General features: G+C 36.0%; 4 protein-coding genes across 8 annotated transcripts; 1 reads left to right on the top strand and 3 right to left on the bottom strand.

The window, feature by feature from the left end:
* The first annotated feature begins 473 nt into the window (after positions 1-473).
* Positions 474-2,878, top strand: LOC113707005 (uncharacterized). 2 transcript variants are annotated; one of them, XM_072062352.1, is made up of 3 exons: positions 474-1,012; positions 1,651-2,023; positions 2,111-2,709. In XM_072062352.1, the coding sequence occupies exons 1-3, from the start codon at positions 551-553 to the stop codon at positions 2,308-2,310; spliced, it is 1,035 nt and encodes a 344-aa protein (XP_071918453.1). In that variant the 5' UTR covers positions 474-550; the 3' UTR covers positions 2,311-2,709. The 2 variants fall into 2 exon arrangements, with proteins under 2 accessions (XP_071918453.1, XP_027084957.1); XM_027229156.2 differs by having other exon boundaries at positions 477-1,012; positions 1,657-2,023; positions 2,111-2,878.
* A 197-nt stretch (positions 2,879-3,075) lies between these two features.
* Positions 3,076-5,313, bottom strand: LOC140013209 (uncharacterized). The gene is made up of 6 exons (XM_072062354.1): positions 5,036-5,313; positions 4,696-4,905; positions 4,514-4,593; positions 3,631-3,706; positions 3,460-3,555; positions 3,076-3,375 (listed from the first exon to the last, which is right to left on the bottom strand). Exons 1-6 carry the CDS (start codon positions 5,162-5,164, stop codon positions 3,223-3,225), a joined length of 744 nt encoding a protein of 247 aa, XP_071918455.1. The 5' UTR covers positions 5,165-5,313; the 3' UTR covers positions 3,076-3,222.
* A 1,132-nt stretch (positions 5,314-6,445) lies between these two features.
* On the bottom strand, positions 6,446-17,756 carry LOC113707476 (uncharacterized). Of its 4 annotated transcripts, none has more exons than XM_072062350.1 (22): positions 17,162-17,548; positions 14,775-15,029; positions 14,299-14,423; positions 14,152-14,196; positions 13,616-13,697; positions 13,440-13,511; positions 13,017-13,187; positions 12,870-12,935; positions 11,128-11,196; positions 10,969-11,040; positions 10,748-10,812; positions 10,112-10,390; positions 9,037-9,170; positions 8,847-8,941; positions 8,740-8,778; positions 8,598-8,657; positions 8,290-8,391; positions 8,065-8,116; positions 7,926-7,981; positions 7,536-7,600; positions 7,381-7,432; positions 6,836-7,091 (listed from the first exon to the last, which is right to left on the bottom strand). In XM_072062350.1, the coding sequence occupies exons 1-22, from the start codon at positions 17,327-17,329 to the stop codon at positions 7,026-7,028; spliced, it is 2,190 nt and encodes a 729-aa protein (XP_071918451.1). In that variant the 5' UTR covers positions 17,330-17,548; the 3' UTR covers positions 6,836-7,025. The 4 variants fall into 4 exon arrangements, 2 of the variants coding, with proteins under 2 accessions (XP_071918452.1, XP_071918451.1); XR_011820275.1 differs by having other exon boundaries at positions 7,018-7,091; positions 7,536-7,610; XM_072062351.1 differs by lacking the exon at positions 8,740-8,778 and having other exon boundaries at positions 6,446-7,091; positions 17,162-17,756.
* A 1,614-nt stretch (positions 17,757-19,370) lies between these two features.
* Positions 19,371-20,303, bottom strand: LOC140013604 (uncharacterized). The gene has a single exon (XM_072062953.1). It carries the CDS (start codon positions 20,301-20,303, stop codon positions 19,371-19,373), a length of 933 nt encoding a protein of 310 aa, XP_071919054.1.
* Positions 20,304-27,684: the final 7,381 nt, after the last annotated feature.

Below are 27,684 nucleotides of genomic sequence, written 5' to 3' on the forward strand. Positions count from 1 at the left end.
TCTGTGTTTAGCACCAGTAAAAAATAAAATGGGTACATGGTAGTAAAGATAGCATTTGCCAAGACTCCGTTATACGTAGGAGCGTTCACGAATCAATCGTGAGCAGCTCGAGTACGAGTTCGAGTCGAACTCGTACTAAAAAATATTAAACTCGTTAGTCGAACTCGTATTAAAAAATATTAAACTCGTTGTCTCGCGAGTTCAATTATATATATATATTTTTTATTTTTTATTTTAATAGTAAAATTATACATATATTTTTAATATTTTATTATTTATTAAAAATTATTATTTTATTTATTGTTAAAAATAAATTTATTATTACTTTTTTAATTTTTAAGTTCGAGCTCGAGTTCGAATTACATAAAATTAACTGGAGGCTCGGCTCGATTACGCCAAATTTCGGCTCGATTCCGCTCGTCTCCCGTAGTTATAAGGAACAAAATGGTAATTTTACGTAGATGGAGAGCAAGGCTGGATAAAAGCCCAAAGCGAAGATTTTTTTTTGGAGCAGTCTCGAGGCCCTTTGCTTTTTCCCCTTGCGGATTAGATGGGTTCGTCTTCATCACCCATCGCTTCAGCACCCAATTTTTCGTCAATCCCATTTCCAAACCCCAGAATCAGAATTCACGTCTCCTACCAATACAATCAGAAATTTCAAGTCACTAATAAAAAGTTGTTCTCAAACGCGGCAGCGGTGTTAGTTGCAGCACCAACAAGACCAAGAAGACTAACAAGGTTACAAGTAAATCTCGTTAAATGCAGCAGCAGCAGCAACGGGAATCAGAATGAAACGGGTAGCAGTCTCGAGGATATACTATCAGGTATGGTGGATGAGAGAGTAGAACAACTGTTCAACAAAGAGGAGAACCGGGTTTTACTGGATGGGTTGGAGAAAGCAACCCACAGAGTTGAAATGGCCAAGAAACAGTTGGCTGAGATTCAAAGACAAGAACTCGAGGCTAAGCTCCTGAGGGATTATGTTAACAAGCTCCAATCCACTACTTCCCAGGTATTTTTCTTCTTTCTTTAACGTTTTCTCTCTCCTCCCCGATTCCTAATACAATTTCTGCATTATTTTGGTCGGCAAATCATTTCCGACCTTATTGGAAGCTCTGCTGGTAAACGCTATCGAATTGCTCTGTGGATGTTGTGCATGCTCATTATATCACCTGTACCTCTTGTCAATGGTGAAGACCTTTGTCTTATTGCTTGACCTTTGTCTTATTGCTTTGTAACTTGAACAGCTATTCATACTCTCACGCAAGGTATGCACCACCAAAAACAGTAGTGCTTTTGTTAATAGTTAATACTAGTAGTCTGCTATTTTTGTTATAGGAGGAGAAGCATAGATGGGTGTAGCATGGGACGTGCAAAGTGAGGGTTCTTTAAGAGCTGATTTGTGATCTAAATGGTCTAATCGCTGCATACCTAGCTAGTTGTAGCATTTTATTTCTATCTAATTTACTTGACAAGGCTAGCATAGGAGATATTTTGTCAACCAAAGCATCATTTTCTTGACAATCCTGTGCCCATGCCAATGTTTGAGCCTTGCTTTAGCTCCAATTCCATATGACACTCTACTTCGATTTGCATGCTGAAATGTGCTTGAGATGTGATTTTTAGCTCGATATACTGAGTGGAAATTAGTTGAAGATTGCAGAATGTCAAAAAGAGATTTTAGATGCAAAAGCAATGGTTGAAGAGGCAGAGCGTGCTTTAATTGGTGGTAGTGGCGGGGAGGAAGATTCTTTCACTGCAGGGAAAATTCAATCAGTTGACAGAAATGAAGAGAGACTAGAATCTGTAAAAGCGGCTTCAATATCTGCCATAGTTGGCACCTTGGCAGGGCTGCCCTTATCCTTAACTCGAATAACTGCCATCTCTGACCTAATACTCCCTCTAGGAATTACCTGTGTTAGCTGTGCTTTATTTGGAGTAACCTTCCGGTATGCAGTAAGAAGAAATTTGGACGATATTCATCTCAAGTCAGGAACATCTGCGGCTTTTGGCGTTGTCAAAGGTATTACTGTTCAAAAATGGATGATAAGTGCTAATGTTTTGATAATTATGGGTGTGATATTTATGGCGTATTCCTCTGGTAATGTAGGCCTTGCAACATTGGGTGCCGAACCAGGTCTGGAGTTGGACACTGACAGCCTTTTGTCAACCGCCCTTGATGGTGCAGTTTATGTATCTGAAAATCTCTTGATTTTCTTTTTGGCCGGTATTGGTTTGGATTTCTGCATGAAAGTGGGGTTTCTAAGCCAATTTCCTATCGATACATCTATTTCCAACACCAATACATGAACAGGCCTCTCATATAATGGAAAATTTCTTTGGTTGCGGCGAACTTGCAAACCTGTATATTACCGCTGCTAACTTAGATTGGATGAACCAACAACATTGCTGCTTGGAAAAATCATGGATCAGTCGCTCTTGTTGTCAATCACACAAGCCCGCGCCAAGCTACGAAAGACTGAGGGCTGAAAAGCAAGGCTGCTGCCGCCAACCACTTGTTCCTTCAACTAGTGTAATTTATGCTTAAAACCCTCGATAGTACCTGCTACAGAGCGGATGAGCTGCACACAAACTTGATACAATTCAACTGCAGTGGCCTCTCTCTGAAGCTTCGCCTAAATTAAGAAACTGTTATGGAATCTTTACCGTAAAATGAAAGGCTGAAGAACCATTTGCAGTTTTTCTGTATTTCATTGTTCATGGTGCAGCACAAAGTCTATTGTGTGTATATATAAACGTCCATGTATCGTAAAACTTAAGGCTAAAGGCCTCAAGAGCTTTGACAGTGTGAAAACGAAGAGCAAAAGCGAGCTTTATTCACCTTCAAGTAAATAAATACTGACGGCATAACGAATCATTCTATGTTCTTGATGTTAATGACCTTTTCCCATATAGACTCAATCATGCTGTATTCTTGATGTTAATGACCTTTGCCATATAGACTCAGATACCCAAATCCCCCACAATAATGACTATTTTCTAGAGTATTAGCAGAAAATTTTGTGTGAAGTAAAAGGTGATTGAAAATTGTGTTTATGGAAAACACAAAAAAAATTTTGGGAAAAAATGGCAATTCAAGCAAGGCAAAAAATGTGTGAGGTAAGATTGTGGCGAGCATTCATAATTCACAGGACAGTTTACAAACAACAAACAAGTCTTCACTACTCAGCCTCCCCGTTTTGCAAAGCAAATCCTGTTTCCCTAGTGCTTCTTTCCCTCATCGGCCTCTCCATCTTCTGTATCCAAACTTGTGGAATCTTTGAACGGCTTTCTGCGAGGCTTTCCCGAGTTCCCTGTATTGTTTCTATATCGTTCTTGTGCAGATGGCAAGTTCATATTATCATTTTCTTTCTCCTTCATATCAAAAAAGTCCTTAACAGTCAGAGATGGGAAACTCAGACAAAAATAACATATCTTTCCATGTTGTTCACAGCTAACCTCATCGTCATTTGCAACATTTGATGGTAGATGCTTTGCAACTTCACTAAACAACTGAAACCCTTGAAAATCTCCATTTTTAATACTAGCTTCTAGCTGCCAAAATAGAAGAGAAATTCCCAATCAAGATTCCATCACAAAAGAATGATAAAGAGAACAGCGAATCTCAACCTGAACGTGAATGATGCACAATAAAATGCTGGCAATTGGCAGCCAGCTATCCTCAGGTGAAATTGACAAATTTGGCCTACAAATTGAAAGAAGTAGACCAGTTTAGCTTATGCTGACCACAAGCTAGCAAATTTTTGAATTCCTACTTCGAGACAGGTAGGCATCAAAATGCTATACATATTAGCATATGTATTTCAAATTTGGAGGAACAAACCATACATTTTGGTTCCAAAGCATTGCAGAAAAAGTAGAGATAAAGCAAGAAATAGACACCCTTTCTTAAACCAAAAGCTAAGTGATTCTATCAACATCTGAATACACACATAGACGTTATAGAAATGTTAAAGCGGAGTTGTAGAGCACCATATCTTGTTAAATGACCTTCACATTTTGGAGAGAGAGAGAGAGAGAGAGGGGACATCCTCAGTCCACCAGCACTATTAGGTAGAAAACTCAATACATGCTTAGGAAAACTTCATACCGCAGATAGTTGAATAAAACTTCACAGCTAACATGCTTAAGAATCAGGAAAAAGCAACCGCACATTCTTTTGTTACATGCTAAATCCCACAACTCAAAATAAGCAAAGGATATTTGAGCCTATATCTGCCTTGCCAAAATTTACAAGCAAGTAAATCAAGCACAAATTCCTCCTCCAAGAAATGGAAGGCCAGTTTAAACCATAAGATGCACCAGAATGTTCGCAGCAACAAAAAAAATAGAGAGTTTGCAGAGCAACTGAGCAAGTAGTAAAATCGTTTTCAATTGATCAAAGCAATCAACGTATGGTAAATAGTTTGCCTGCTCCAGAGCTCAGAATCAGAGAACGGATGCTATATAAGCATAAAAAGAATAGCAAGCTTAAAGTCAAAGAATCACCAACCTGACGTAAGGAGCCAAATACACAATAGCATAAACAGCGTAACGCCGCTTTCCAGTATCCAACCATGCAAATAACCAGCTCTGCATATTGATAACACCCCAACTGAAGGTGGGGAAAGAGAAAAGCGGAATAACAGAAACTAGCAAATCGAGAAATAAATCTAACTCTAGGAAAAGGCTAACCAGCCAATTGAAATAAGGTATGAAGCTGATGATTCCCATGACCGCAAACCGCGCATCAGCTGAATCAATCACCGAGTCGCCCTCATCATCATCCTCCGGGGAAGAAGGGATTGGAAAGGCCAGTGAGTTGAGAATGCACGCGCCGATTGCGACCCCAATAGGCGTGTCAGCTGAAAACTCTGCCCTGCACTTCCCATTTCTCACTTTTCTCTGGGCAACCAAAAAAAAAAACCCAAAATTTATTTCTTTAGTTCAAGTTAAGCAATAAAAGAAATACTCCTGCTCGGGAGTATGTTTTGGTGCTAACGATTTACACTGGTTATTAATAGTGCAAGTTTACCGTGAGGAGCTTTAGGTGATGGCGATGGAGATTTATGGGGGGTTTAAGGACCGAAAGGAGGGAGGGTTTAAGGGTGGAGAGTAAAGTAGGTGAGGAAGAAGGTGGAGCTGAGAGCGTTTGAGGAACCATTGATTGATACAGGGTGCTACTAGCATCTAAGCGTGCTATGCTAACTAACTGCTAAGGGGATCGATGGCAAGATTTGCAGTAGTAGCCAGTACCAGTACCAGTAGTAGGTGAAAATAGTCAAAATAAAATACTCCCTGCCTTCTTTTGTTTGGATGAACTTTGCAGAATGATCGGAGATTCTTTGATTCTTTTTTCTTTTCGAAGAAAGTGCCATCTGCCAAAGTGCCATGGGCTTTTTGTGTACGGGCTGGGACTAGGAATGGATCGTCTGATGGACTGGCCTTCTTTTCCTCATTCCTGCTAAGCTTTAGCATTTTTCCTTTTTCTTTTTCTTTTTTTTTGGTTTATCATTTTTCTGGAAATTCTGTCTATTCTTTGATAAGGGCGGGCTGGAAGACTAATTGTTTTGGTAGTAGCTTACTCTTAAGTCTCAAGTAAGTACTTATAATTTGATTCAACAGGAGCTTCATTCAAACACGGCATTTGACCGGGAGATGGGTCGAATGGTAAGAGGAAAGAATTTAAATGAAAATTTTCGGATTCGAAATCTTTAATTTAACACAAATCTAAAAAATAAGTTTTAAAAAAGTGATATACAAATAAATCAAGTTAGTAGGTTACCAAAAAAATAAATCAAGTTATCCAAATTCAAACAAATGAACAATCTTCAGCTAGTTCAAGCACAAAATCTACATAGTTAAATAAAAAATTAAACCAAACTTCAATAATCTAACTAAAGTTGAAAAATAACACCACTAATTTTGAAATGTCAAGACTCGATACCTTTTCTCAGTGCCAAATCATTTTTTAAGATTTATGAACTCTTGCTCGAAATATAAAAACACATATCAATGCTTCATGCAGATAATTTCACAAATCTCCCTTGAAATTTTTGACAATTTTACTGCCCTCTTCTAAAGTTTTAGAAATATCACTAATCTCTCTTAAAATTAATTTTCTTGTAACCAATTAGCCCAATTCAAAAAAAAAAAACAACAATACAAAAATGATTTCAATAGCATGAAGAATATTTCAGACAAAAAATGCCCCTCAATTTGACTTAGAATAAAAAAGAAATATTAGTTAAAAATAAACTAAATATGAAATGCATTTGACCAAATCAAACTTTTTGTTTATTGCAATAATATCATCGATTGGTTTGTTTGGATTGCTTCATATTTTCCCAATTTTATTTGCTTACATCATCTTTATAATTTCCAATACACCTTTTTATCTTTCCAATATCTTTTTATCTCACATACATCACATCACAAAAAGTGCTACAGTAAAAATATCCCAAATAATCCCAAATAACTTACAATCCAAACAGACATCCTTAACGCCTGCTGGCGGCCTACAATATGTTACAGGAAGAGATAAGGAACAACCACAGAGAACCTATGGGTGAATAAAAGGAGAGAGGGGAAGGGGGGAGGATGGTTAACATTGAGATGGCGGTCAATATACAAATTACAAACTCAAGCTCAGAGATAATCTATTAACAGAATTACAGGTTTGCGCGTTTCACAGAGAGAGATAAAATCTACAAACTGCACACAGCATACTCCCCCTTGGTTTTTGCATTTCTTTTCCTCACCTTAACTGGTTCAAGAAATTTACGCCGAATTGAATCTGCATTCGGACCTTCCGCACAAATGAAAGAAGAAATAATATCCTTAAGAAGCCTACTATATACTTGTTTGTCATTTGGAAAGCTGGAATCTTCTTCTGTCAAAAATGTAATGTATCACGAGCAAGACTCCAGAAGCATTTATAGTAGCTGCCCTTTCTTCCTTGACCGGATGAAACTCAACTGAATTTACACGGCGTTAATTTACACTTGTAAAGATTCATTTACTTGTCAAGAATCAACTTCTCTTCTGTCCCCATCCTCCTGGCCAGACACCATGTTCATCCGCTGTTGCAACTGTCAGCAAGATGCAAATAATCAACACACACAACACTACAAAGATTCTGCTCAGTTTTCTGGCTCTAAAACTGTCTCTAGGAAAGGTGAGTGGAAGATGCCCGATAGTTAAAGCCATTGCAATGTGCTTTGCTTCGATTGAGGATGCATGAATAAGTTTCACCTTCAGGATTACGAAATGTTACCTACCTAATATCTAAATATGAATCCATCCTATTTGAACCAAGAACAGAAACAGAAATGCAACTGAAAAGATGCAATAAAAGCAAATATCTGCAAGAAAACTCACTTGAATGTACTTCAATTTTTCTGCCGTTAATTCATCAGTCAAGTCATTCATCCTGCAAATGAGTGAGAGACCAAGAGAGATGTAGATGAGCTTTGACAGAGAGCAAACTAAACAAACTCGTGGAGAAAAATAGAAGTCCAAGGAAAGAGAGTTACCTAGCTTGAAGCTCACAGATTTTTGTAAGAAGTAAGCGTTCCCTTTCAGTAACAGCACCATCAACCTGTCAATTACTGAATTAGTTTGTCATACTAATCACACATCCTATAATAGCAAATGAAACGCAATTTGGTAGTGGATATTCTTCACCCAATTAACTGGTTAAAGAACTATATGAAACATCCTCATCAGTATCTTTTTATTTCAATGCCACAGATGAATTGACAAACACTGCCTCATAAGTTAACTTGGCAAGTTTTTATTTCCCTTCTTCATGTGAAAAGTATGTGAGATGGTTTCTTGGCCTGCAAAGGGCAGGTGAGGGTTGGCTAGGGCTGGCGATAGTAAAACGCTACAGCAAGGTACTGGAGAAACTATATGTCACTCACATTTCCATTATTCTCCGGATTGCGAGGCACTGGAGGCAACTTCCCATTTTGAGAAGCTGTAGAACATTAAGAGAATTTTATTAAACAACAAGCCATTTGCAAAATCAACTACATCGTAATGCTGCAATATTCTGCTCACCATCTGCTACCTCAGCTGATTGCAAGCTACTGAGCAAGTTCATAATAAGATCCTGAGAATATATAACAAAAACACACATAATTGAAACGGAAAGAAAAGTATCCATTAGCAACAATATGCTTTAACCATAATGCAGAAAAGCAGCTTGGCATTACACCAACCCCAAAAGTAGTACTAACAAAAATAAACAAAAATGTCACAAGCAAACCAAAGGAAAATTTTCACCTGTTGAATTGATGTTTGCTGAAAAAGGTTTTGGAGGTGAGGCATCAAAATTGAAGCTGGCATACTGCTGTTGCCAATTTCTTTTGGCAAGTGATTGGTAGGCTGTGAAACAAATCAAACAAGCATCATCATCTGAGAACTTAACATAACAACAGAAAAGTCCTCATTTGAAGTACATAAAAGAAAGAATTGTTCATGACTGTTGATGCTACAAATTCAACCAGATTATAGACTAGTCTGGGATCTTTCCGCTTATTTCCCAAAACAGTTTAAATTAATAAAATCAAAATAAAATACACTTTACCCACCAGTTGCTTAGATTCAAATATCCAGTCTCCAACACTAGCGGACTTCCTCAAAGGTGACCCCTGAAACAACATAAGCATCTTCATGAGAAAACCTATAATCAGCTTCTGCAGGAACATCAAGAAACAATTGTTGACCACTTACCTGAGAAGATCGTCGAGGAACTGTACATAATGCAATATCCTATCGTACACGATTAAGTCAGCACTGGTCACTCTATTAAACAAATTGTAGGAGAAACATGCGTTTACCTTTACAAGATCGACATTTTCAGACGTTACTGAAAACCGTCCTTTTATTTGCACCAGATTGGTCTTTGATTTGTCATCCAAAGATTCTCTAAACCCTAGAAATCAGAAAAATAGGTGATAAGAAAATTTCCAACATCAATTTCATGTCAACAGCAATCACTTGCATCAACAACAGTAAGTAAATCCTTACCTCCCGAGGATTTAATTGGAGCTGATAAACTGTTTGCTGAAGCACGATTTGGAAGATTTAAAGGGCCACTGAAGCTAGGTAATCTTCGTACTTGCTGAGCTTTCTCGACTGGCTGCTGGGTTTCATTCTCAGACCTGGTAAAGAACCACAAAAGAATTAAAAGGCAGAATCATGGCACCAGTATAACATAAAGCCAAAGTAGGCTAACTCAATCTTCAGCATAAAGCAAAAACTGCTGTTGCTCAAAACCTGGATCACTCTTTTCTCTCTTTCTTTTTCCTTTTCTTTTTTGGTTTAAATTTTTTCTGGGAATAGTTGAGGACTTGAAACAGCAAAAAATGAAAACAAGTTCAAAGAAATCGTTGGTCATTATCGTAACTATTAATATGAAGATACTGAAATGACATTGTAGTACAAGATGAAGATACATTGACTTTTTGTTAATATTTTGGATGAATTTCCTTTTCTGGCCATTGCCACTTTTATTTTTTGGGCAATTAGGTACTGCTTCTTTTGTTCTGAATGACCCTACAACCATAATCCTAGGGATACAAAGATGATACATCTCACATCTCACAAACTATTGAGCTCTGTTTGAAATCTACAATGCTCATATTATTGACATTTTGGCAATGTTATGTGTTCCGTTCATAGAATTAAATTCTTTTTTATAAGAGTTGTCTGTAATTCTTCGATTCCTTATGGTTGATTTTCTAGCAATGGTTTCCAGAATCCCATAAAAATTATTACTTGGATCAAATCAATTCTCTTGATATTTCTGGATGCTTTGACATGAACATAGTCATGGTCTATCTGTTAATATTTGCTAATTATTGCAGTTCTGAAAATTAACACTTGCCAATTATTTAAAGTTACATAACCTAGATTAGAAGGGTGAAACAAAACCAAATGTAAAGAAAAATGAAAAGACAAAGGACACAAGGAAAAACGTAATTCCCTTATCACTTGCCTTTGGAAAATTTAATTATATTGAAACAGTTTTAACATCTTACTCTTCTCCAATATCAGATCAGCGTAAACAGAGAAGATAAAGCAATGAGAGAAAGTCATACACCTTTCTGAAGTTCGTGCTCTTTCAGGAATAGATTGACCAACAACCATTCCAGGCATGAGTGGCCCACTCTGAGTTTGACGACCTTTCAGTGTTTGAGGTCTAGACTTGGCAAGCAAAGAATCCTTTTCTGAGATAGGTGGTGGCAGCTCAGTTTTTGATCCATTCTTCCTCAATGAAGATTTCCCTTGACTGTCAGATTCTATAGTATCACTTTCTGAGGTTTTTACTCCCCCAACTTGGCCCTTGTCTTGTAGTCCTTCATCACCATTTATGTGTTCGCTGCAAAAGCACAAAAACTTCATATAGGACCATTGGTGAAAGATGTACTAATTGCACATGATGAAGAAAACAAATCCCCACCTCCACCTTCCTTGCCCGAGGCATGGAATTGCAAGGATATCTATGTTCCTTTTCTAACTATATCACAAGATGCGGCTTTTCAGTATAATGGCGACTATTATCAGAATTAATGCCCCAAAATTTTGCAATATAGAAGTTATCACAGGACTAAACATGATTAATTGCAAAAACATGATTAATTTTGTAATATAGAAGTTATCACAGGACTAAACATGATTAATTGCAAAAACTGGAATGCAACTGCATATGTGCAGAAGATTACATATCACCAAATACCTGATAATAAGATCTGTGGAAACAGAGCTCCCCAAATCAGCGTTAGAACCATATGCGTCCTGCCACTGTCAAGGAAGCACTAAATAATCTTAATTCACATTTAGGTGAAAATTCCTCCAAAAGAATGTAGATATATGGTAAGCAAAATGTGAAATTAAGTAGCATCCAATCAGATAGCGAGACACTATTTGAGAGATATAATTAGTTAAAATATGACTCACCCTTTTTTTCATATGGACTTTCCCACTTCCATGTTCTTCTTTAATTTCTTGTATTTCATCCTCATCTTGCACCTACCATGTGTCAGAGAAAAAGCCCAGATCAACCATTTAAGAAACTCTACAAGTTAAACTTTCAGAAAAACTCAACTATGTACATACCATTGATGCTTGGAACTTTAAATCCTCAATATCGAAGTTCCAGGCACTAACACCTCTCTGATACTGACTCTGAAAAGTATAAGCAAGAGGTTAGCACCACTTCCAGGGAAAAGAGATAACTAAAATATCATAGTAGGAAACTTGACCAGAGCATGAAAATAAGATTCAGACACTAACACCCATTGATCAAAGTTTATAAAATACTGTAGTAGCATTGCACTCAGAAGGCAACTTTCAGCAAAGAATTGAGAGACTCTGAGTGCCTAGCACTAGAAGACATAAGCATCACAAAACAGCAGCCCTCATGCCCTAATGATGGACATATGAGCAACACGAAAGAAATAATACACATTTCTTTTCAAACAACCTTTTCAAATAGATTACTCCCTCCGTCCCGAAAAGTTTGATGCTTTTCGGGACTTGGCTTTTTATCAATAGTATCCACACATGCAGGGAACAAGTTGTGAAGCCCCGCTGCCACCATGCATTTATAACTTCCAAGCAAAAGTTCTAGTACTATAAGTGAAGATCACGCATGGGTTAGGAAGTTGACAAAATATGTGAGCCATATTTCTTAGGCCACCCACGAGATGAGTTTTAATCACATGTTTAGGGACTAGGGTGGTCCACTGAGTGAGTAAAGAGAAAAACAAAAGAAACTACTTTGCTATATTTGGAAAGCGGCAAAAATTTGGGGACAAACCAAAAAGGAAAGTATCACACTTTTAACGAGACAGAGGGAGTATTTTTTATGTAACGAAATGGAAGATTCCATCTGTTATAATGGAAAATAATAGGTACAAAACTTTCTACATTGCAGAAAAGTTCCTTTGTTTCAGCAGCTTTTTTAACTATGAATTTCAAACTGTCGTGATCCCATTTATATTCAGATAAACATAAGAGCAAATTAAATCCTATCATATGCCAGAAAGTGCAGTAGACTGCTCCAAACCCTTTTCTTCCTAAAGATCTCAACACAAGCCCAACAAGTGCACCAAACCAGGCAGATGATAGAAGATGCTCAATACATGTTAAGTGAGTGCACACCTACACTCAATAGGCAATAAGTGAGTGAATGCATGCTAAGTGGAGGTAATGACAGAATCTTAGACTAATTAATATAAGTGACAGCAAAACCTACAAGCACAGGAGCCCCTTGGTCATAAACAAATTTAATAACTGATCACATGTTAATTATTCATACTTCTCTTCCATTTGATGTTCTAACCACTCTTATCGATGCACTGACTGCCAAGATCTAGAAAAGAATGACCTCTCAGGTATAGAATGGTGGAAAAAAATCACATTTGCCAATTGCCCATGCATGCCCTTGTTTGGTTGCGTATAAGAAATCAACTACAAAGAAGATGGGGCCATATCCAAATCACTAAAATAATAAGCTTGTACACATTTTTTATATTAACTGAAATTTAACTAATCAGTATTCATATGATTGATAGAACATTTATAAGTATCAGGAATGCAAAACGGTTGAAGAAAACAAGAGGTTTATATTTTGAGAAGGGATCATTAAACAAGGGACTTTTTTTTCCTGGAAACAACTGTAACAATGAGAATGAATGTACTAAATCTGCATGTTTTTGCTGAAAAAGTCCCAGATGATAGCTACAAAATACAATCGAACTAATATCTAAACTAAGATTGAGCACAAAATTAATGTACATTCAGAAAGTTGCAAATAAAAGATCAAACAGCCAATAAATTCTTCTGATGTCTCAGACCTGTGACAATGCTTCCTGTTCAGCTGAAGGCATTTTCTTCAAAGCTAGTTGTGCAGCATCCTTAAGCTGCAATTTTTTAGTAGGTAAACCATAAGACAATAAAATGATAGTTAGCAGTTCCATAATAGTACCATTAAAATGACAAACCTGAAGTGCCTTGACACGATTCCACAATGAAGGTAAGTCAGCAAAGAGTTTTTTCACAGAAAGCTCTGGAGGCTTTGCATTCTTGAAAAAGGAATGTTTCAACAGTTTCTCTGCAGTTGGCCTCTTTGTTTGGTCTTTCACCAAGCACATTGCAACCATTTCTTTAAAAGACTGTTCAAAATTGAGGAAATGCTTTAGCAATAAAACCATAAGAATGAGGAAATGCAGAAGTAGAAACAAACAGATAGAATATGGATCCAACTTGGTGTCCTAGAGAAAGTTTATATCTAAGTAGAAACAAACTGATTGAACGAGGAAATGCAGAAGTAGAAACAAACAGATAGAATATCAATCCAACTTGGTGTCCTAGAAAATGTTTATATCTAAGTACAGTAGCCAACTATTAAAAGAAAAAGGACATACCTTGGAGAACTTTTTATCACGGTCATAATCAAGTCCAGGAGGAGGCGCATTTTGTATGGTCATCAAAAGAACCTACCAAAATGAGGAAGTTCCCTTTAGTGCACAAATACAGTTCAAGAACATGTTGCATCAAGTTAATTATTGTTATCTGGTGTTGTTGCATATAAAGTCCATACCTTCATTGGGGGATATTTTGAGAATGGTGCATGACCATGAGCCAACTCCAGTGCGGTGATTCCAAATGACCAGATATCAGCCCTAATACAAAGAAAAATCACTGTTTCTTTCAGAAAACTATGAAACAAAATAATGCACAAAGGCCATTTTAGTGCTTCTGGAATTCATTAGACACAATGTTGATTTAGTTCCTCTTATCTCTTTCAGGCTTTCCCTTACCCTCTAATTTGGTGCCCATGACAAGCTCTAGGTTGAAAACTTAAAAAGAAGGTATGCTAACAACCTTCTAATTCAACTAAAATATATTAGTCACCCTTCTTCCCACTTAAGTGGAGAACATTGGAGCATTCTATAAGCAACAACCATTCCCAGGGACTGATTTGCCATACACTCAGATTTTCCTTGCCACTGACTGTAAGCACTTGTAAAACAAGTGCAATTAATATAATAAAAAGCTTAGCCATGCTTGTTTAACATATAAAAACAGGTAAAAAATTTTACAATTAAAATTCCACAGAAATACCAGGTTACTCACTTGAAGTCATAACCACTTTGTGGCTGCAACACCTCTGGTGCCATCCTGTGAAGAAACACAGCAAAGAGCTTAATATTACAAGAAAATAAACATAATTTCATGGCTGTTAATATGAAAGGTTAAAAGGAAAAGGCTGCCAATAAATACCAGCATGGAGTTCCCACAAAGGTATTTCTTGATCTCTGTCTGTCACCTTTGTCAAACATGCAAGCTGACACACCAAAGTCAGCTAGCTTTACCTCCCCATTACTATCAAGTAATATATTTCCTGCCTGCAGTGGAACCATTAAGGTGACCAGAACCAAAATACTCATACAGCAATGGCCAAAAGGCCAAAGAAGAGGCCATGTGCACCCCCAAATTTTGATTTTCTGCCAATTGAATTAGCTAAACCTATTCCATAAAAGCCATAGGAACACAGTCTCCCTCTCTCTCTCTCTCCAAACTTTGTCAAGTGCAGGAAAAATGATAAACATAACAAAAATCATTGAAAAAATTCAACACCCCCTCCCCCCCCAAAAAAAAAAAACCCTTCTCAATGAAAAACAATTAAAATGAAAATTCTAAACAGCCATGACAGCAAGCGTAAAATCAATAGAATGTGAATTTCAGATTTAATTAACCTTAACATCACGATGGATGTGGCCATGTCGATGAAGGTACTCCAGAGCTTTAAGAGTTTCTTTTAATATTGATCCGATAGCTGACTCTTCAAATCCCTCAGGATATGCTATCTTCATGAGGTGTAGACAAGATCCCTCTGCCATGAATGGCATGATCACCCAAAGGTAGCTATCGACAACAAACGAACAATACGCTCCTATTACATTTGGGTGATCTATCAAACTCATCGTTTGAGCTTCTCTTCGGATGTCATCCTGTGAAAAAAAATTAAAAAATGAAAACCTACGTACACATCATTGTAGAAATACTCAAAATGACCACATTTAATTGAATTTCTGTGGAAGGAACTAGAGCATTTTTTCTGTAAAAAATTATCTTTTTTAACATGACATGAATAGGATTCAAAATAAAAAATGAGCTTTTACGCATACTAACGTCTTTAGCAAACTGATGCTTAACTATGCTACTGCAAAAAAAAATTCACATTCAGATACTTTTAAGTGAATGAATGAAGCATGGAAGGAAACAAGAAAGAGCATGCATTTATCAAATAAAGTAAGAAATAATGATATGTAACTTTAACCATCTATTTATATAGAAAGAGTTAAAATACATGAAAAGTATGAAAATTTAAGGGCAAGCACATCACTACCTTTCTAGAGTATCCATTGTATAAATATTTTCAATACATCATATAACTGCTTTACATTAAATAAAATAAAAAAAAAACAATGAATGGAAACAGACAAAATTAAATCATCTTCAGCTATCAAATTTCTTTAACTACTCATTTGAGCATTCACATTGGTCATTTGATATCAAATAACTGCAGATAGCTGCCTGAAGATATGAGCGCTGACAATAGTTGTAGAGGGCTAGGACGCAATCATCTACGGATCATAGGTGCACTGGAAGTGAAAGAATCTGAGCTAAAATCATATGCAATTAGAAGTAGCATTCCCTTAGACCTGCTGCTGAAGCATCAAAGGCGCGTCTTTTGCATTTTCTAGTACCCCACTATGATGCAAGCACACAGCTCAACAACTTTTGCTTTATCCACGAAAGTACGAAAGCAATTGCCAACACACATACAACATTGAAGAGCTTTTACTATACAGGGGATTGATGACATGAGTGAACCACATAAAGAGGAACTACCCAGTCTTGGGGGGACTTTCTAGACCAAATGAGGCGTCAGATGAAGGATTTGACGAAAAAAGAACTAAAGAGACAAGGGAATATTTCACAGAGGCTTTCGACCCCGTTGTTTAGACATCCGTTGTTTAGACATCGACAAACCAAGAGATCCTGTCTCTCACGAGGAACCGTAAACAAATCTACCGTTTCAGACGTACCCAAGGGCTTGGGTTGCCCGAAGGAGCCGCTTCTTATACTATAACTGTAGCTGAGCCCTTAACAAGGGAAGGGGGACAGCCTTTAGTAATGGGAGAATGGCAACTGGCAAAGTGAGTTAGTTGTTTGATCCAGGTTCCAGGTTAGGATACATACAAAGAAGGTGAGGTCTCCTAGGTTTTCCTATAAAAAAAATATAGAAAACCCTCACATGACGAGTAAAGGTAACTGGGAATTCCTACGTTGGCATTAAATATCATCCAGTGAACAGAAAAAAAACTAAGTGAATACTGTAGAAGAGTAATTACCTAAAACGAATAACTGGGAGAAAAAAAAAAGAATTTTTATAACTATTTCGTCTCTCCATTTATTCAAAAGGCTAGCAAATAGATAACATGATATAAGGCATTTAGAGATCACAATAACTTGTTTCTAGCTTTAATCGTTATTAGTTAAAACACACACACATGCGCGCGCGCACACACGCATGTATGTGTGTGTGTGTATATATATATATATATATATATAGAATCAGCACCCTGAAGGAGTTTTGACTTCCAAATGGCATACAAATTGAGTGCAGCTCCAAGTGTTGCAACGGCAACAGCCTTTGGCACCGTGAGGTTTCAAATTCCTCTCCCTGAAGTAAAACTAAATCAACAATCCTCAGAAACCAACCACTCTACCAAATTAAATTAATCCAAAGCTAATTCCTACTCAAATCCTATAACAAAACTCAGCATTCAGTGTGCGAGAAAACACTTGGTTCGAGTCACGCCATTTTCAGGAAATATGTTCCGATATGCAATTGCCGAGACCATGCAATAGCACAAAAATGAACAGGATAAATAAAAACCGAATTCACAATCGCAACCAAATCTAACGACTTAATAAAAACTGAATGAATTCAGCTTATACAACAACTAGAACCAAAGCAACCAGTACACGGATAGCTGTAGAGACGATACAGGCACATACACATAGATTGAGTACGAAAGCAGAAAGGCAGGGAAAGAAATGGAGGTGAACGAACCAGATTGCTGTTGCAGCGATCGAGATCCAAGCACTTGACCGCCACAACTTCATTTGAGGGAAGATAGATCGCTCTGTAGACGGTGGCGCTGGCGCCGTAGCCGACCTCTTCAAGTAGCTTGTAATCATTAGGATTGACTGAATAGTTCTTGTGACCTCCGCCGCCCATGCCAGCCACGGAAAACCAAAAACCGCGGATCGCAAAACCACTTGGGAAGTAACAATGAGAATAAACTACAATCGAAAATCAATCAAGAAACCTGAATCATGATGGGATTAAAGTTGCAATATAAGAGAGATGTGGGCTGAGCAGAGTGAAAATGTGCATTCAAGTTGAAGAAGAAGCAGCAGTAGGAGGAGGAAGACAGAAGATGATGATGCTGCTCAATTTTTTTTTTTTTTTCTCTTACAGCAATCCGAATAATTGGCGATATGTTTTAAGATTTCGTTTGTTTTTCACCTACTCTTCTTCTTTCGTTCTTTTGGGTTATTCACTTTTAGAGGATGTCCGTTGACTACCATGAGAATTGAGAATTGCTAATTGAGAGGTTTTAGGGAGAGAGAAGAGATGCGATGCGAGAGACCCAGAGAGAGAGAGAGTTGAAAAAATAAAATAAAATGAGAGAAAGAGTAGTGAGTAGTGCTGACGTGGTAGACTGTCTCAAATGACACGTGGATTAGGAGAGATAAGGGCCTGCTCTGGACCCCATCTCCTGCCACGTGCGCTTCATCAATCCAGTAGATACTCCTTTTCTCTCCGTAGTAATAATTTAGGTGAATTCAATTTTGATCATCACGCTATAATTAAGAAGGTCTTGTCTCAAAATTATAAATAGCCAATAATTTAAATTATTACAAATCGCTTAGCAACGCTGTATATGTTTGAAGGAATATACAGCAGGTGGTGCACATTCGTTTGAATTTTATTGAAAACAAGTCACTTAAATGTGACATTTTAGTAGCCAACTAGATGGTGGTCTAATGACCCAGTGGTTACACCTGTGTATGTTTTCACAAATTGAAGCTACTTACGTGTTTTCTATTGCAACGGATCTTCTGTCCCACATCTTGTGCCACTCTCTGTCCCACTTTTTATTATATTGCTATTTCTCATTCATAAACATCATGTTTTAATTCTTTTTTTGCTTCCTTAAGATCCAATAACTATTATTGAGTAATACACAAAATTTAACATACTCAAAAAATCAAAATGCATAAAAAATGAGATTTTTTATGAATTTTCTGCTGTATTTTTTAATTTTCTATTATATATTGCTTTTTTGAAACTGTTATATTTATTTTTTACTGAATTAATAGTTATTGGATCTTAAGGAAGCAAAAAAAGAATTAAAACATGATGTTTATGAATGAGAAATAGCAATATAATAAAAAGCGGGACAGAGAGTGGCACAGGATGTGGGACAGAAGATCCGTTGCGGTTTTTCTATGCTCTTAACCCCTCCAAATTAACTGCTTTGATGGGGCTGACCTTAATGATGATGGGATTTCTATAGACCTTGCATTAAAGGGGAACTAATAAATAAAGCTAAGTGGAAAACAGAGTCCACCACAGCAGCAAGTAAAAACTAAAAAGATGAGAAAGCTTTCACAAAATATTGGGATGGGATTAAGGTCATGCATGAAGAATTCATTACCGTCGGGGCTCAAAGTTCAGCGCATAAGGTAAAGTTTTCACAGTAGTATAAACTTGTTTGGTCAAAGGTCTGATGATATCCTCGGGAGGATCCGAAAAAAGAAAATGCCTTCCTCATTTTAGACGTGTTTAATAATAACAGTAACAAATCTTTAGAAACTTTTTTTTATTAAGGTTCAAATTACAATTCAACCTCCTTTCCAACTCCTAAATTTACATTAACCTCCATTATCATTTTCTTAAGCTACTTGATTTCTTTTTTTTTTTTCTTCTCTATTTGTCGCCTGTCTTCGCATTACAGTGACTCCTGTACTGCCATTCAAAATGACTTAATGTTTGAGGCCTGCCATGCCATGCCCTGCCCAGCCAGAAGAGAGGAAGAACAGGGTCGACCCACGGAGAACTGCACAAATGCAAATCCACGAAATAATCGTCTCAGATACCGCGAGTGTATTATGGTCTTTGCCACGTTTCTGGACTGCTGTATACTCACCAAAAGGGGAGGAAAGTCAAAATAAAAATAAACAAATCGGAAAGTAACCAGGAAATTCTACCACTACCAGTGGTAGTATTTGATTTTGTTGAAAAACGATAATCCGTTTTGCCTTCTTGTGGCGGTTCTAGCAAGGACCCGGGTGGAAGAAGTTTTAGAAAGCAAGTAGGCAACACCACCCAAGCACATGACCCAAATCCCAACACCTTCCACAGCGGCCCAATATCCGCCTCCTTCTGCTTCTGGTACTGTAACTGTATCCGCACTACAAGTACCGTCGTCCATCCGGCGGTCCCCGACACTCCCGGCTTTCTCATCATCAGAACCGCAGGAGGAGCAGCAGCAGCAGCCGCCGCCATCAGATTCATCAACTTCCCTCTCCTCAGGAATCTCCTCCAACCATTCAAAACAGTGCCGCCTTCCCCTTCTCCGGGGGAGTACCATCGCCACCTTGTCGCTGATCATGGACCCCACCCCGCGTCCTTCCACCTCCACGCACACCTCAGCCTCCCGCAGGAAATGAGAATCCTCCCCCAACTCCAACTGGCACCTACAATCCAATTTCCACTTATTGACATCCGCTACTCCCCGCGGATCCTCATTATCGCGATCGCCGTCCTTCCTAAAAGTTCCCTTCAACAACTTGACATCATCACTAGCGTAGATCTCAAAGCGGGAGCCTTGGCTAACCCTCACTCTCTCCCTACTACCGTACTGATGATGATGATGATGATGATGATGATGGGCGGCGGCCGAAGAAGATACAAGTGGGTGCAGCGTAATAAAGCCAGGGGTATCGGGACGAAGGCTCGACCCCTCGATCTCCAAGGAAGCACCATTGATTCGAGGAAGGAAATGCAGGGTTAGAGAATCATACAAGAAGGCCGGTTTCTTGATCTGAAGCAAGTTGGTGGTGATGGAGAACGATAAATGTACGTGAAAAGCTTTGATCTTCAAGGGCTCTCGCTCTTCGATACCTTGAGACCCTCTGCACATTATTTCAAACAGCACTCGGTGGTTAGATAGATGATGAGCAGTTTTAAATGATTTGATAGTTTGATAGGGGAAGGGATATAGTTGCATTGACTACAATCATTTCTAGCACAAGATATAGATGCAGGGAACGAGAAGAAACAAATAAGTTAGGGGCGGGCGATGGTTGATGGGTTTTGCAATTTGCACCAGAGCGAGCCAGGGGGAGCACACGGTTTTCAGGGTCTTTCAGCGGGTGGGCTGCCACTGGCCAACAGTATTTCGAATTGCCGCGTGCGGCAGGAGACTCTCGAATGATGTGCTGCCACCCACTACCGATTTCTGCTTTGGTTTTTGGTGAGGAACCACCACGGCCCCGACCCTTTTTGTCATCTAATCTAGGAAAAATCACGAAAAGGTCCCTTAAGGTTTGCAGTGTTTTGCATTTCATATCGGGTTTGTTTGGATAGTGTATTATTTGAAATATTATTTGGAATAATTATTGTAGCACTTTTTGTGATGTGATGTATGTGAGATAAAAAGGTGATTGGGATTATAAAAAGGTAGGTTGAGAAATGTGTTTATGATACAAGCGAAATATTATTTGGGATATCCAAACACTCTCATCATTTCGGTTCTCATCATTTCGGTTGATTGAGAATATAAAAATATGGAATAGAAAATATGTTATTATTTGGGATAAATTTTGTATCCAAACACAATTGCACTCCTACCCAGCCGGCGCGATCCTTGCAGTGAAGCTTACCATGACTTAAAAAAAAAAAAAAAAAAAAACTATGACCATGCACCAACGATCAGAAGACACGAACAATCTGATGGAATTTTGTGAATATTGTAAATCAATAGAAAGCGGTCTGGATATGTATATCAGCAATTCATCGGCATTCAGGAAACGAGTTGGATCCTTTTGGTTCGAAGCTTGAATGTTGGATTTTCATTACTCTCTGAGTTATGTCTGTATCAATGGCTGTGATCAATATAGCAGACCAAGAGAACCTGCTTACGCCGTAGATTTACATTGGGCCTCTACCCTCCAATACCAAACCACATGCCCAGCGTCAATCCAACCCTAAGTCCTGCCCTCCGCCCACCAAAACAAAACCCCCCCCCCCCACTCCCAGTAGTGGGGACCACCTTGAGCCTGTTACCTAAAAATCATAGGGTCCGTTTGGATTAGCTGTTTTTGGGGTTGTTTTTCAAAAACAGCACTGTAGCATTTCGTTTTTCAAATACAAGTCCGTTTGGATTACTTGTTTTTGGGGTTATTTTTCAAAAATTATATAAAAAACTTTTACTGTAGATGTTTTATGGATTATTTTTAGATGTATTTTTAAAACATATTTTCGAGTATTTTTATAATTTATAATTTTTATATTTTTATAACAATATATAATTATACATTTATAAATATTTATACATAAATAAATTTATATAAAAATATATAAATGTATTATATTATATATAATACATAATATAAATATATTTATAAATGTATAAATTATAAATGAATATTATATAAATGTATAAATTATAAATTATAATTTTTATATTTTTATATTTATATACATTTATGCATTTATAATACATTTATTAATATTTATAAATAAATATATTTAAATATTTATAAATAAATATATTTGTACTTTTATAAATAAATATATTCATATATTTATATATAAATGTATTATATTATATATAATACATAATATAAATATATTTATAAATGTTTAAATGTATATTACTATAAATATATAAATTATAAATGAATATTATATAAATGTATATTGTAATTTATAATTTATAATTTTTATGTTTTTATATTTATATACATTTATGCATTTATAATACAATTATAAATATTTATAAATAAATATATTTATATATTATTCTAAATAAGTAAGTGTATTATATTTATAAATAAATTTATATATTATATATAAATAAATAAGTGTATTATATTTATTTATTTATTATATATTATATTTATAAATAAATATGTAAATGTATTATAAGTGTATTATATTATATATAATACATAATATAAATATATTTGTAACTGTATAAATGTATATTATTATAAATGTGTATAAATTATAAATGAATATTATATAAATGTATATTTATAATTTATAATTTATAATTTTTATGTTTTTATATTTATATACATTTATGCATTTATAATACAATTATAAATATTTATAAATAAATATATTTATATATTATGTATAAATAAATAAGTATATTATATTTATAAATAAATTTATATATTATATATAAATAAATAAGTGTATTATATTTATTTATTATATATTATATTTATAAATAAATATATAAATGTATTATAAGTGTATTATATTATATATAATACATTATATAAATATATTTATAAATATATAAATGTATATTATTATAAATGTGTATAAATTATAAATGAATATTATATAAATGTATAAATTAATATATTATAAATATATATTAATACTATGTATAAATGTATTAATGTAATAAATATAAATGTATACATTTATTAATATTATGTATAAATGTGTAATTAATATTATGTATATTAATATAAATGTATAAATGTATTATATTATATATAATACATAATATAAATGTATATTATAAATATACATAAATATATATATTATGTTTAAATGTACATTTATATAAATGTTCAATATATATAATATATATTATGTATATATTAAATATATATAATATATAACATTTATATAAATGTATAATAACATATTTATAATATATATAATTTATATAATTTATATAATTTATATAAATATATAAAAATATATTTTATATAAAGTAAAATATTTATAATATGTATAAATAAATATATTTAAATTAATATAATATATATATATTCTATACATAATTGAAATATATAAGTTGAAATAAACATATTAAATATGTATTTGGAGTTGTTTTTGATATATTGTTTGGATATTGGTGTTTTTGGAGTTGTTTTTGAAATACACATTTACTGTAGCATTTGGATTGTGAAAAACAGTTTTTCAAAAACAGGTCCAAAAACAAGAATCCAAACGGACCCTATATAATATATATTTGGATATATATATTATTTCAAATAATATTTCGTTTGCATCATAAATACATTTTCCAACTAATCTTTTTATATTCCCAATCAATTTTTTATCTCACATATATCACATCACAAAAAGTGTTACAGTAATTATTCCAAATAATATTTCAAATAATACTCTATCCAAACAACATGTTAGTTTGTTTCGTATAAATATAAACACTATAAATAGTGAGTTGACGAGTGAAAAACATAAAATTATTATCGACGTTCAATAACAAGTCTTTTGTTAGCCCTTTTTTTGCATCACTAACTAAGGCATTGGTTCTTAATGTATGCTCTTAAAAAACCAACAAATAATTACATTCTCGTGAGTTTAGTTAAATTACGCTTCATACTCTAAGGTTAGGCAATTTCAAAAATTAAATGTAAAAAAACTCTAAGGTTATGCCAAATTACTAAACTCATGACATCTTTGGACAGCAAAATGCTTCATCCTACGACTCAAAGGTTTCTACTTTCTTTCGCTTCATGCTGTTTGTTATCTTCAGTGAGATAATTTTCACATGAGAGGTAAGGAGAAAAATTCTCTAGTGGACTGCTATATATATATGTAACCAGAGATATATTTACACAATATAACTGCATTTTAACCAGAGGTATATAATGCAGTGTCACCCCACTCACTAGTGATCACGACTCACGAATGGACTAATGATGCATCGTGAGAACCTAATGTATGATTACGAGGTTGAGGATTGTTTGATATACCCAATGATTAATCTATGCAGCTCTGCTTAACGCTCGAAAAACAAAACATATGAGCATCTAACAACGCTGTGCTGTGCTATCCAGTCAAGACGGGTGGGCAAATGCAACTCTCCCAGTTTGGGTTTTTTTTGGAGCAACTCGAAAATTTTTTGTTGTTCAGGATAGTTGATTTTCCACAATACCCCTCCAAAAAAGCGAATTCATCTGCGGGACAATCATCTGCGGGACTACTAGGGATTTTCACGAGGTAGTAGGGGAGTGATAGTTAGGGTTGAGAGCAGCATTATTATTATTTCCAGGATTCTCGACTGTTTACGTTACTGTCCAACTGCAACATGGTCACAGGCTACGAACAAATGACGGAGTCGGAGTTGCCTTTCTATGTTGTCAAGGCGATAAGGGTTGGACTCCCCTTCTCAATATGGGAGCATGCCTGTTTTGACTCTTCCGTCGTTGTTTTCAGCGCATCAGCAGTTACAGTACTGATCAGGAGTGCAACCTACTCTACTCAGATGGTGATTGAGGTAACTGATCAGTTCATGAGCGAGAGCCTGCATTAATTTCAATCCCGTTGCGTGTTGGGCTTTTTTGTTTGCATCACAGCTGTGACATCTCCTCTGGTAAAATTTCTGTTTTCGTTTTCTTGTATTCTTATGCTTCTTCTCGGTTTACAGGGCTGCTGCAACTTGCCACAAATAGGAAACTATTTATCTCGTTGATTGAGCTTTAATACCTTTTTTTTTTTTTTTTCAAAAACATTACTGTATTATTCTTTTGGATGACTTTTCTGCTTCGTATAACCTTATGTAACAATAATGAATCATTTCTGCCCTCTCTTTCCCTTTTGCTGTTGGCTGGTTTTTTGGCCCACGCCCACTGAAATTAGCTCAAAGAAAATGGAAAAGATACACATGGAACTTGATCTTTTGTAAGGTGAGATTGTGAAGATCAAACATGCCCACTTGCTGCCTACTAAATTGAGGCACCAGAAAAAAAAAAAAAAAAAAAAGGTCATTGAGATCTGTCAAACGTCCATATTCGTGGTTACTAAGCATAAGATACAAGGCAGCCAAACTTCTATGTTTTATTACTAAGTCTAAAAAAGCGTCCATAAGTATATGTTTCTAGGCTCAGGAGCCAGATCAGGCAAACAAATTGCACAATTAAATCCAGAGTCTACAGTCCCTTGTCATAATTATACATACAGGGTATGAGACGCTCATAAACTCACGAATGGAAGACCTACCATTTGGTTCCATTCAATGCCAACGAAATGGACTGACTGATAAGGCATCATCATTCATCACTCCAAGTCATAATAATAGCTTCTTCTTTTTTTTTTTTTTTGGGTCAAAAAGTCGTAATAATAGCTCATGGAGTATTTATTTGTGTGTTGTCTCGGTGCATGGGCTCTACTTCAATTTTTATTGTGGAAATCATAGTACTTTGTACCAATTTATGTGTATAACCTCGTCTTTTGTCAACCGTAGGACTGCGGGCAACTAGCTTACGTTGGCGTGCTCTCGCCTAATCCTTCCATCTGAATTATAACTCCTAATATTCCATTCAATCATAACGGTCGTGAGAAAGAAGTTTGGTCAATAATATGATGGTTAAAAGGTGGAAACATAAACTCCTTTCCTATATCTATATGGCGAAGGCTGCTGCTACACTAGGCATGGCCATGGTTCCATTTGGAACCGGGAACCGGACCGGAACCGGACCGTTTGGAACCGGACCAGAACCGGAACCAGAACCGTGGAATCAGAACCGTAATAGAACCTTGGATAAAGGTTCCGGTTCTGGTTCTCTAAAAAATAGAACCAGAACCAGAACCGCCGGTTCTAGAACCGTTAAAAAAATTAAAAATAATTAATATAAAAAATAATAAAAGTAGAGACATCATGATGATCATCATGATCCACCACAACCTTTTGACCAAGCTCTCAACGGATCCAAGAGGAAAAAATTGCAAAGAAGGGCTCGGAAGAAAAAGCTTGTATTCGAAGAGAAAAAATGAGCTTCTTCAATTTTTGCTCTCGGGGGCTCCTGACTTGCACAGAGGTCCTCGGGCTCTCAACGGAAGAAAGAAACAACCATACGGAACCGGAACCGGAACCGGAACCATAAGGAATAGAAATCAGAACTATGCGGTTCTGGTTCTACCTCTTTGAAGAACCAGAACCGCCGGTTCTGGAACCAGAACCAGAACCATCTTATATGGTGCGGTTCTGGTTCTACCTCTTTGAAGAACCAGAACCGGCGGTTCTAGAACCAGAACCGTTGGTTCTGGAACCGTGGCCATGCCTATGCTACACGATATATATTTTTGTTTTGTAAAAGTAGCAGCCAAAGAAATAGTAGCGTGTATTTACTGCTCAATGCCTACAAGTGTCAAAAATGGATGATTCGATTCGAACTGACGATCATAATTGGATAATGGATACAATTAGGTATATCAATTATTCATTTACAAATCATTTAAAATTCTACTTATATTTTTTTTCTATTTTTCCGCATGTTATTTAACAAAAAAAAAAAATAGCGGTGTTTTTATTATTGTTATTAGATTGAAAAGAAATTCAAATGTATTTACTTAACACTCACTAAAAGTTGAGTTTAAACATATAATTATTTTAAATTGGGTATAAATGAAAAGGACGAGTCAACTAACTATCCACCAATTATTGATAGATGAATATGAACGGGTCAATTTAATTGAATTATAAGTGACAAATCCGCCCCTTTATCGTAGATTCACTAAACAAAAAATTGTGTTATATATTTATATGCATTTGCTGTTTGAAAAGGTTTATTATGAACATTCACATCAATGTGATGCATAAATGTTTAAAGGTGCGTGTTAGGCAGAGGCTAGATATAATCCCTTATGCACATAATAATAAATTTGTATAATGAGAAACGTATTAGCTTAGGTGGCAAGATGGGGACTTCTCTTCGTGCCTAATTTCCGGGGAAGATGCTCCTCCAGACCACAAAGTCAAAATTATTGCTTGATTTTTAAGAAACAAAATATACCTACCAGAAAGCTACTCGTCGTACGCTCAAATGAACAAGACCAGACAGGAAGCGACACATGAAGGCCGAGGACGATTATACCCACTGTTTTGTTTATAACAAAGGGAAGGCTGAGGACAAATGATCAGTTTAAGCAACTCTCTATTTGAAGCTCGAAGGACAAAAAATATATAAGTTTGAGTTTCTCGTTAATCGAATTCCTCTGGAAATTGTTTATTTGGACGTGGACCTGCAAAACCAGAAGAAGATCTTCGACCAATCGAAGGTTTTCTTTCCCAGCATACAAACTCACTCCGCATTTAATGGCAAGAAAAAAATGAGTATTATTATTGATGATCAAGTCAAGTCTTCTCAAAAAAATAAAAATTAATGATCAAGTTGTGCACAGCGTTCCAACCAAAGGAATCTCATTCCGACCCTTGTGACCGACCAATCAGATTGCGCTTATTGTAGTTTTCATTCCTCATCAATCATCGTCCAAAGTTTTGAAAAACTGGCAAACCTATTAAACTT

The sequence above is a fragment of the Coffea arabica genome, chromosome 8c (genome assembly GCF_036785885.1).
Source record: "Coffea arabica cultivar ET-39 chromosome 8c, Coffea Arabica ET-39 HiFi, whole genome shotgun sequence".
Classification (NCBI taxonomy): domain Eukaryota; kingdom Viridiplantae; phylum Streptophyta; class Magnoliopsida; order Gentianales; family Rubiaceae; genus Coffea; species Coffea arabica.

What these genes read in the sequence shown, in the direction of transcription:
- LOC113707476 (XM_072062350.1), bottom strand. Translation starts at nt 17,329, where the DNA reads ATGGGCGGCGGAGGTCACAAGAACTATTCAGTCAATCCTAATGATTAC. An exon ending in ATCGTGTCAAGGCACTTCAG is followed by an intron (nt 12,936 to 13,016) that starts GTTTGTCATTTT and finishes AAAAAATTGCAG; the next exon opens with CTTAAGGATGCTGCACAACT. An exon ending in TATTTGAATCTAAGCAACTG is followed by an intron (nt 8,392 to 8,597) that starts GTGGGTAAAGTG and finishes TTTGTTTCACAG; the next exon opens with CCTACCAATCACTTGCCAAA.
- LOC113707005 (XM_072062352.1), top strand. Translation starts at nt 551, where the DNA reads ATGGGTTCGTCTTCATCACCCATCGCTTCAGCACCCAATTTTTCGTCA. An exon ending in TCCAATCCACTACTTCCCAG is followed by an intron (nt 1,013 to 1,650) that starts GTATTTTTCTTC and finishes AGTGGAAATTAG; the next exon opens with TTGAAGATTGCAGAATGTCA. An exon ending in GGCTTTTGGCGTTGTCAAAG is followed by an intron (nt 2,024 to 2,110) that starts GTATTACTGTTC and finishes CTGGTAATGTAG; the next exon opens with GCCTTGCAACATTGGGTGCC.
- LOC140013604 (XM_072062953.1), bottom strand. Translation starts at nt 20,303, where the DNA reads ATGTGCAGAGGGTCTCAAGGTATCGAAGAGCGAGAGCCCTTGAAGATC.
- LOC140013209 (XM_072062354.1), bottom strand. Translation starts at nt 5,164, where the DNA reads ATGGTTCCTCAAACGCTCTCAGCTCCACCTTCTTCCTCACCTACTTTA. An exon ending in TACCTTATTTCAATTGGCTG is followed by an intron (nt 4,594 to 4,695) that starts GTTAGCCTTTTC and finishes ATCAATATGCAG; the next exon opens with AGCTGGTTATTTGCATGGTT. An exon ending in ATGTTGCAAATGACGATGAG is followed by an intron (nt 3,376 to 3,459) that starts GTTAGCTGTGAA and finishes TTTGATATGAAG; the next exon opens with GAGAAAGAAAATGATAATAT.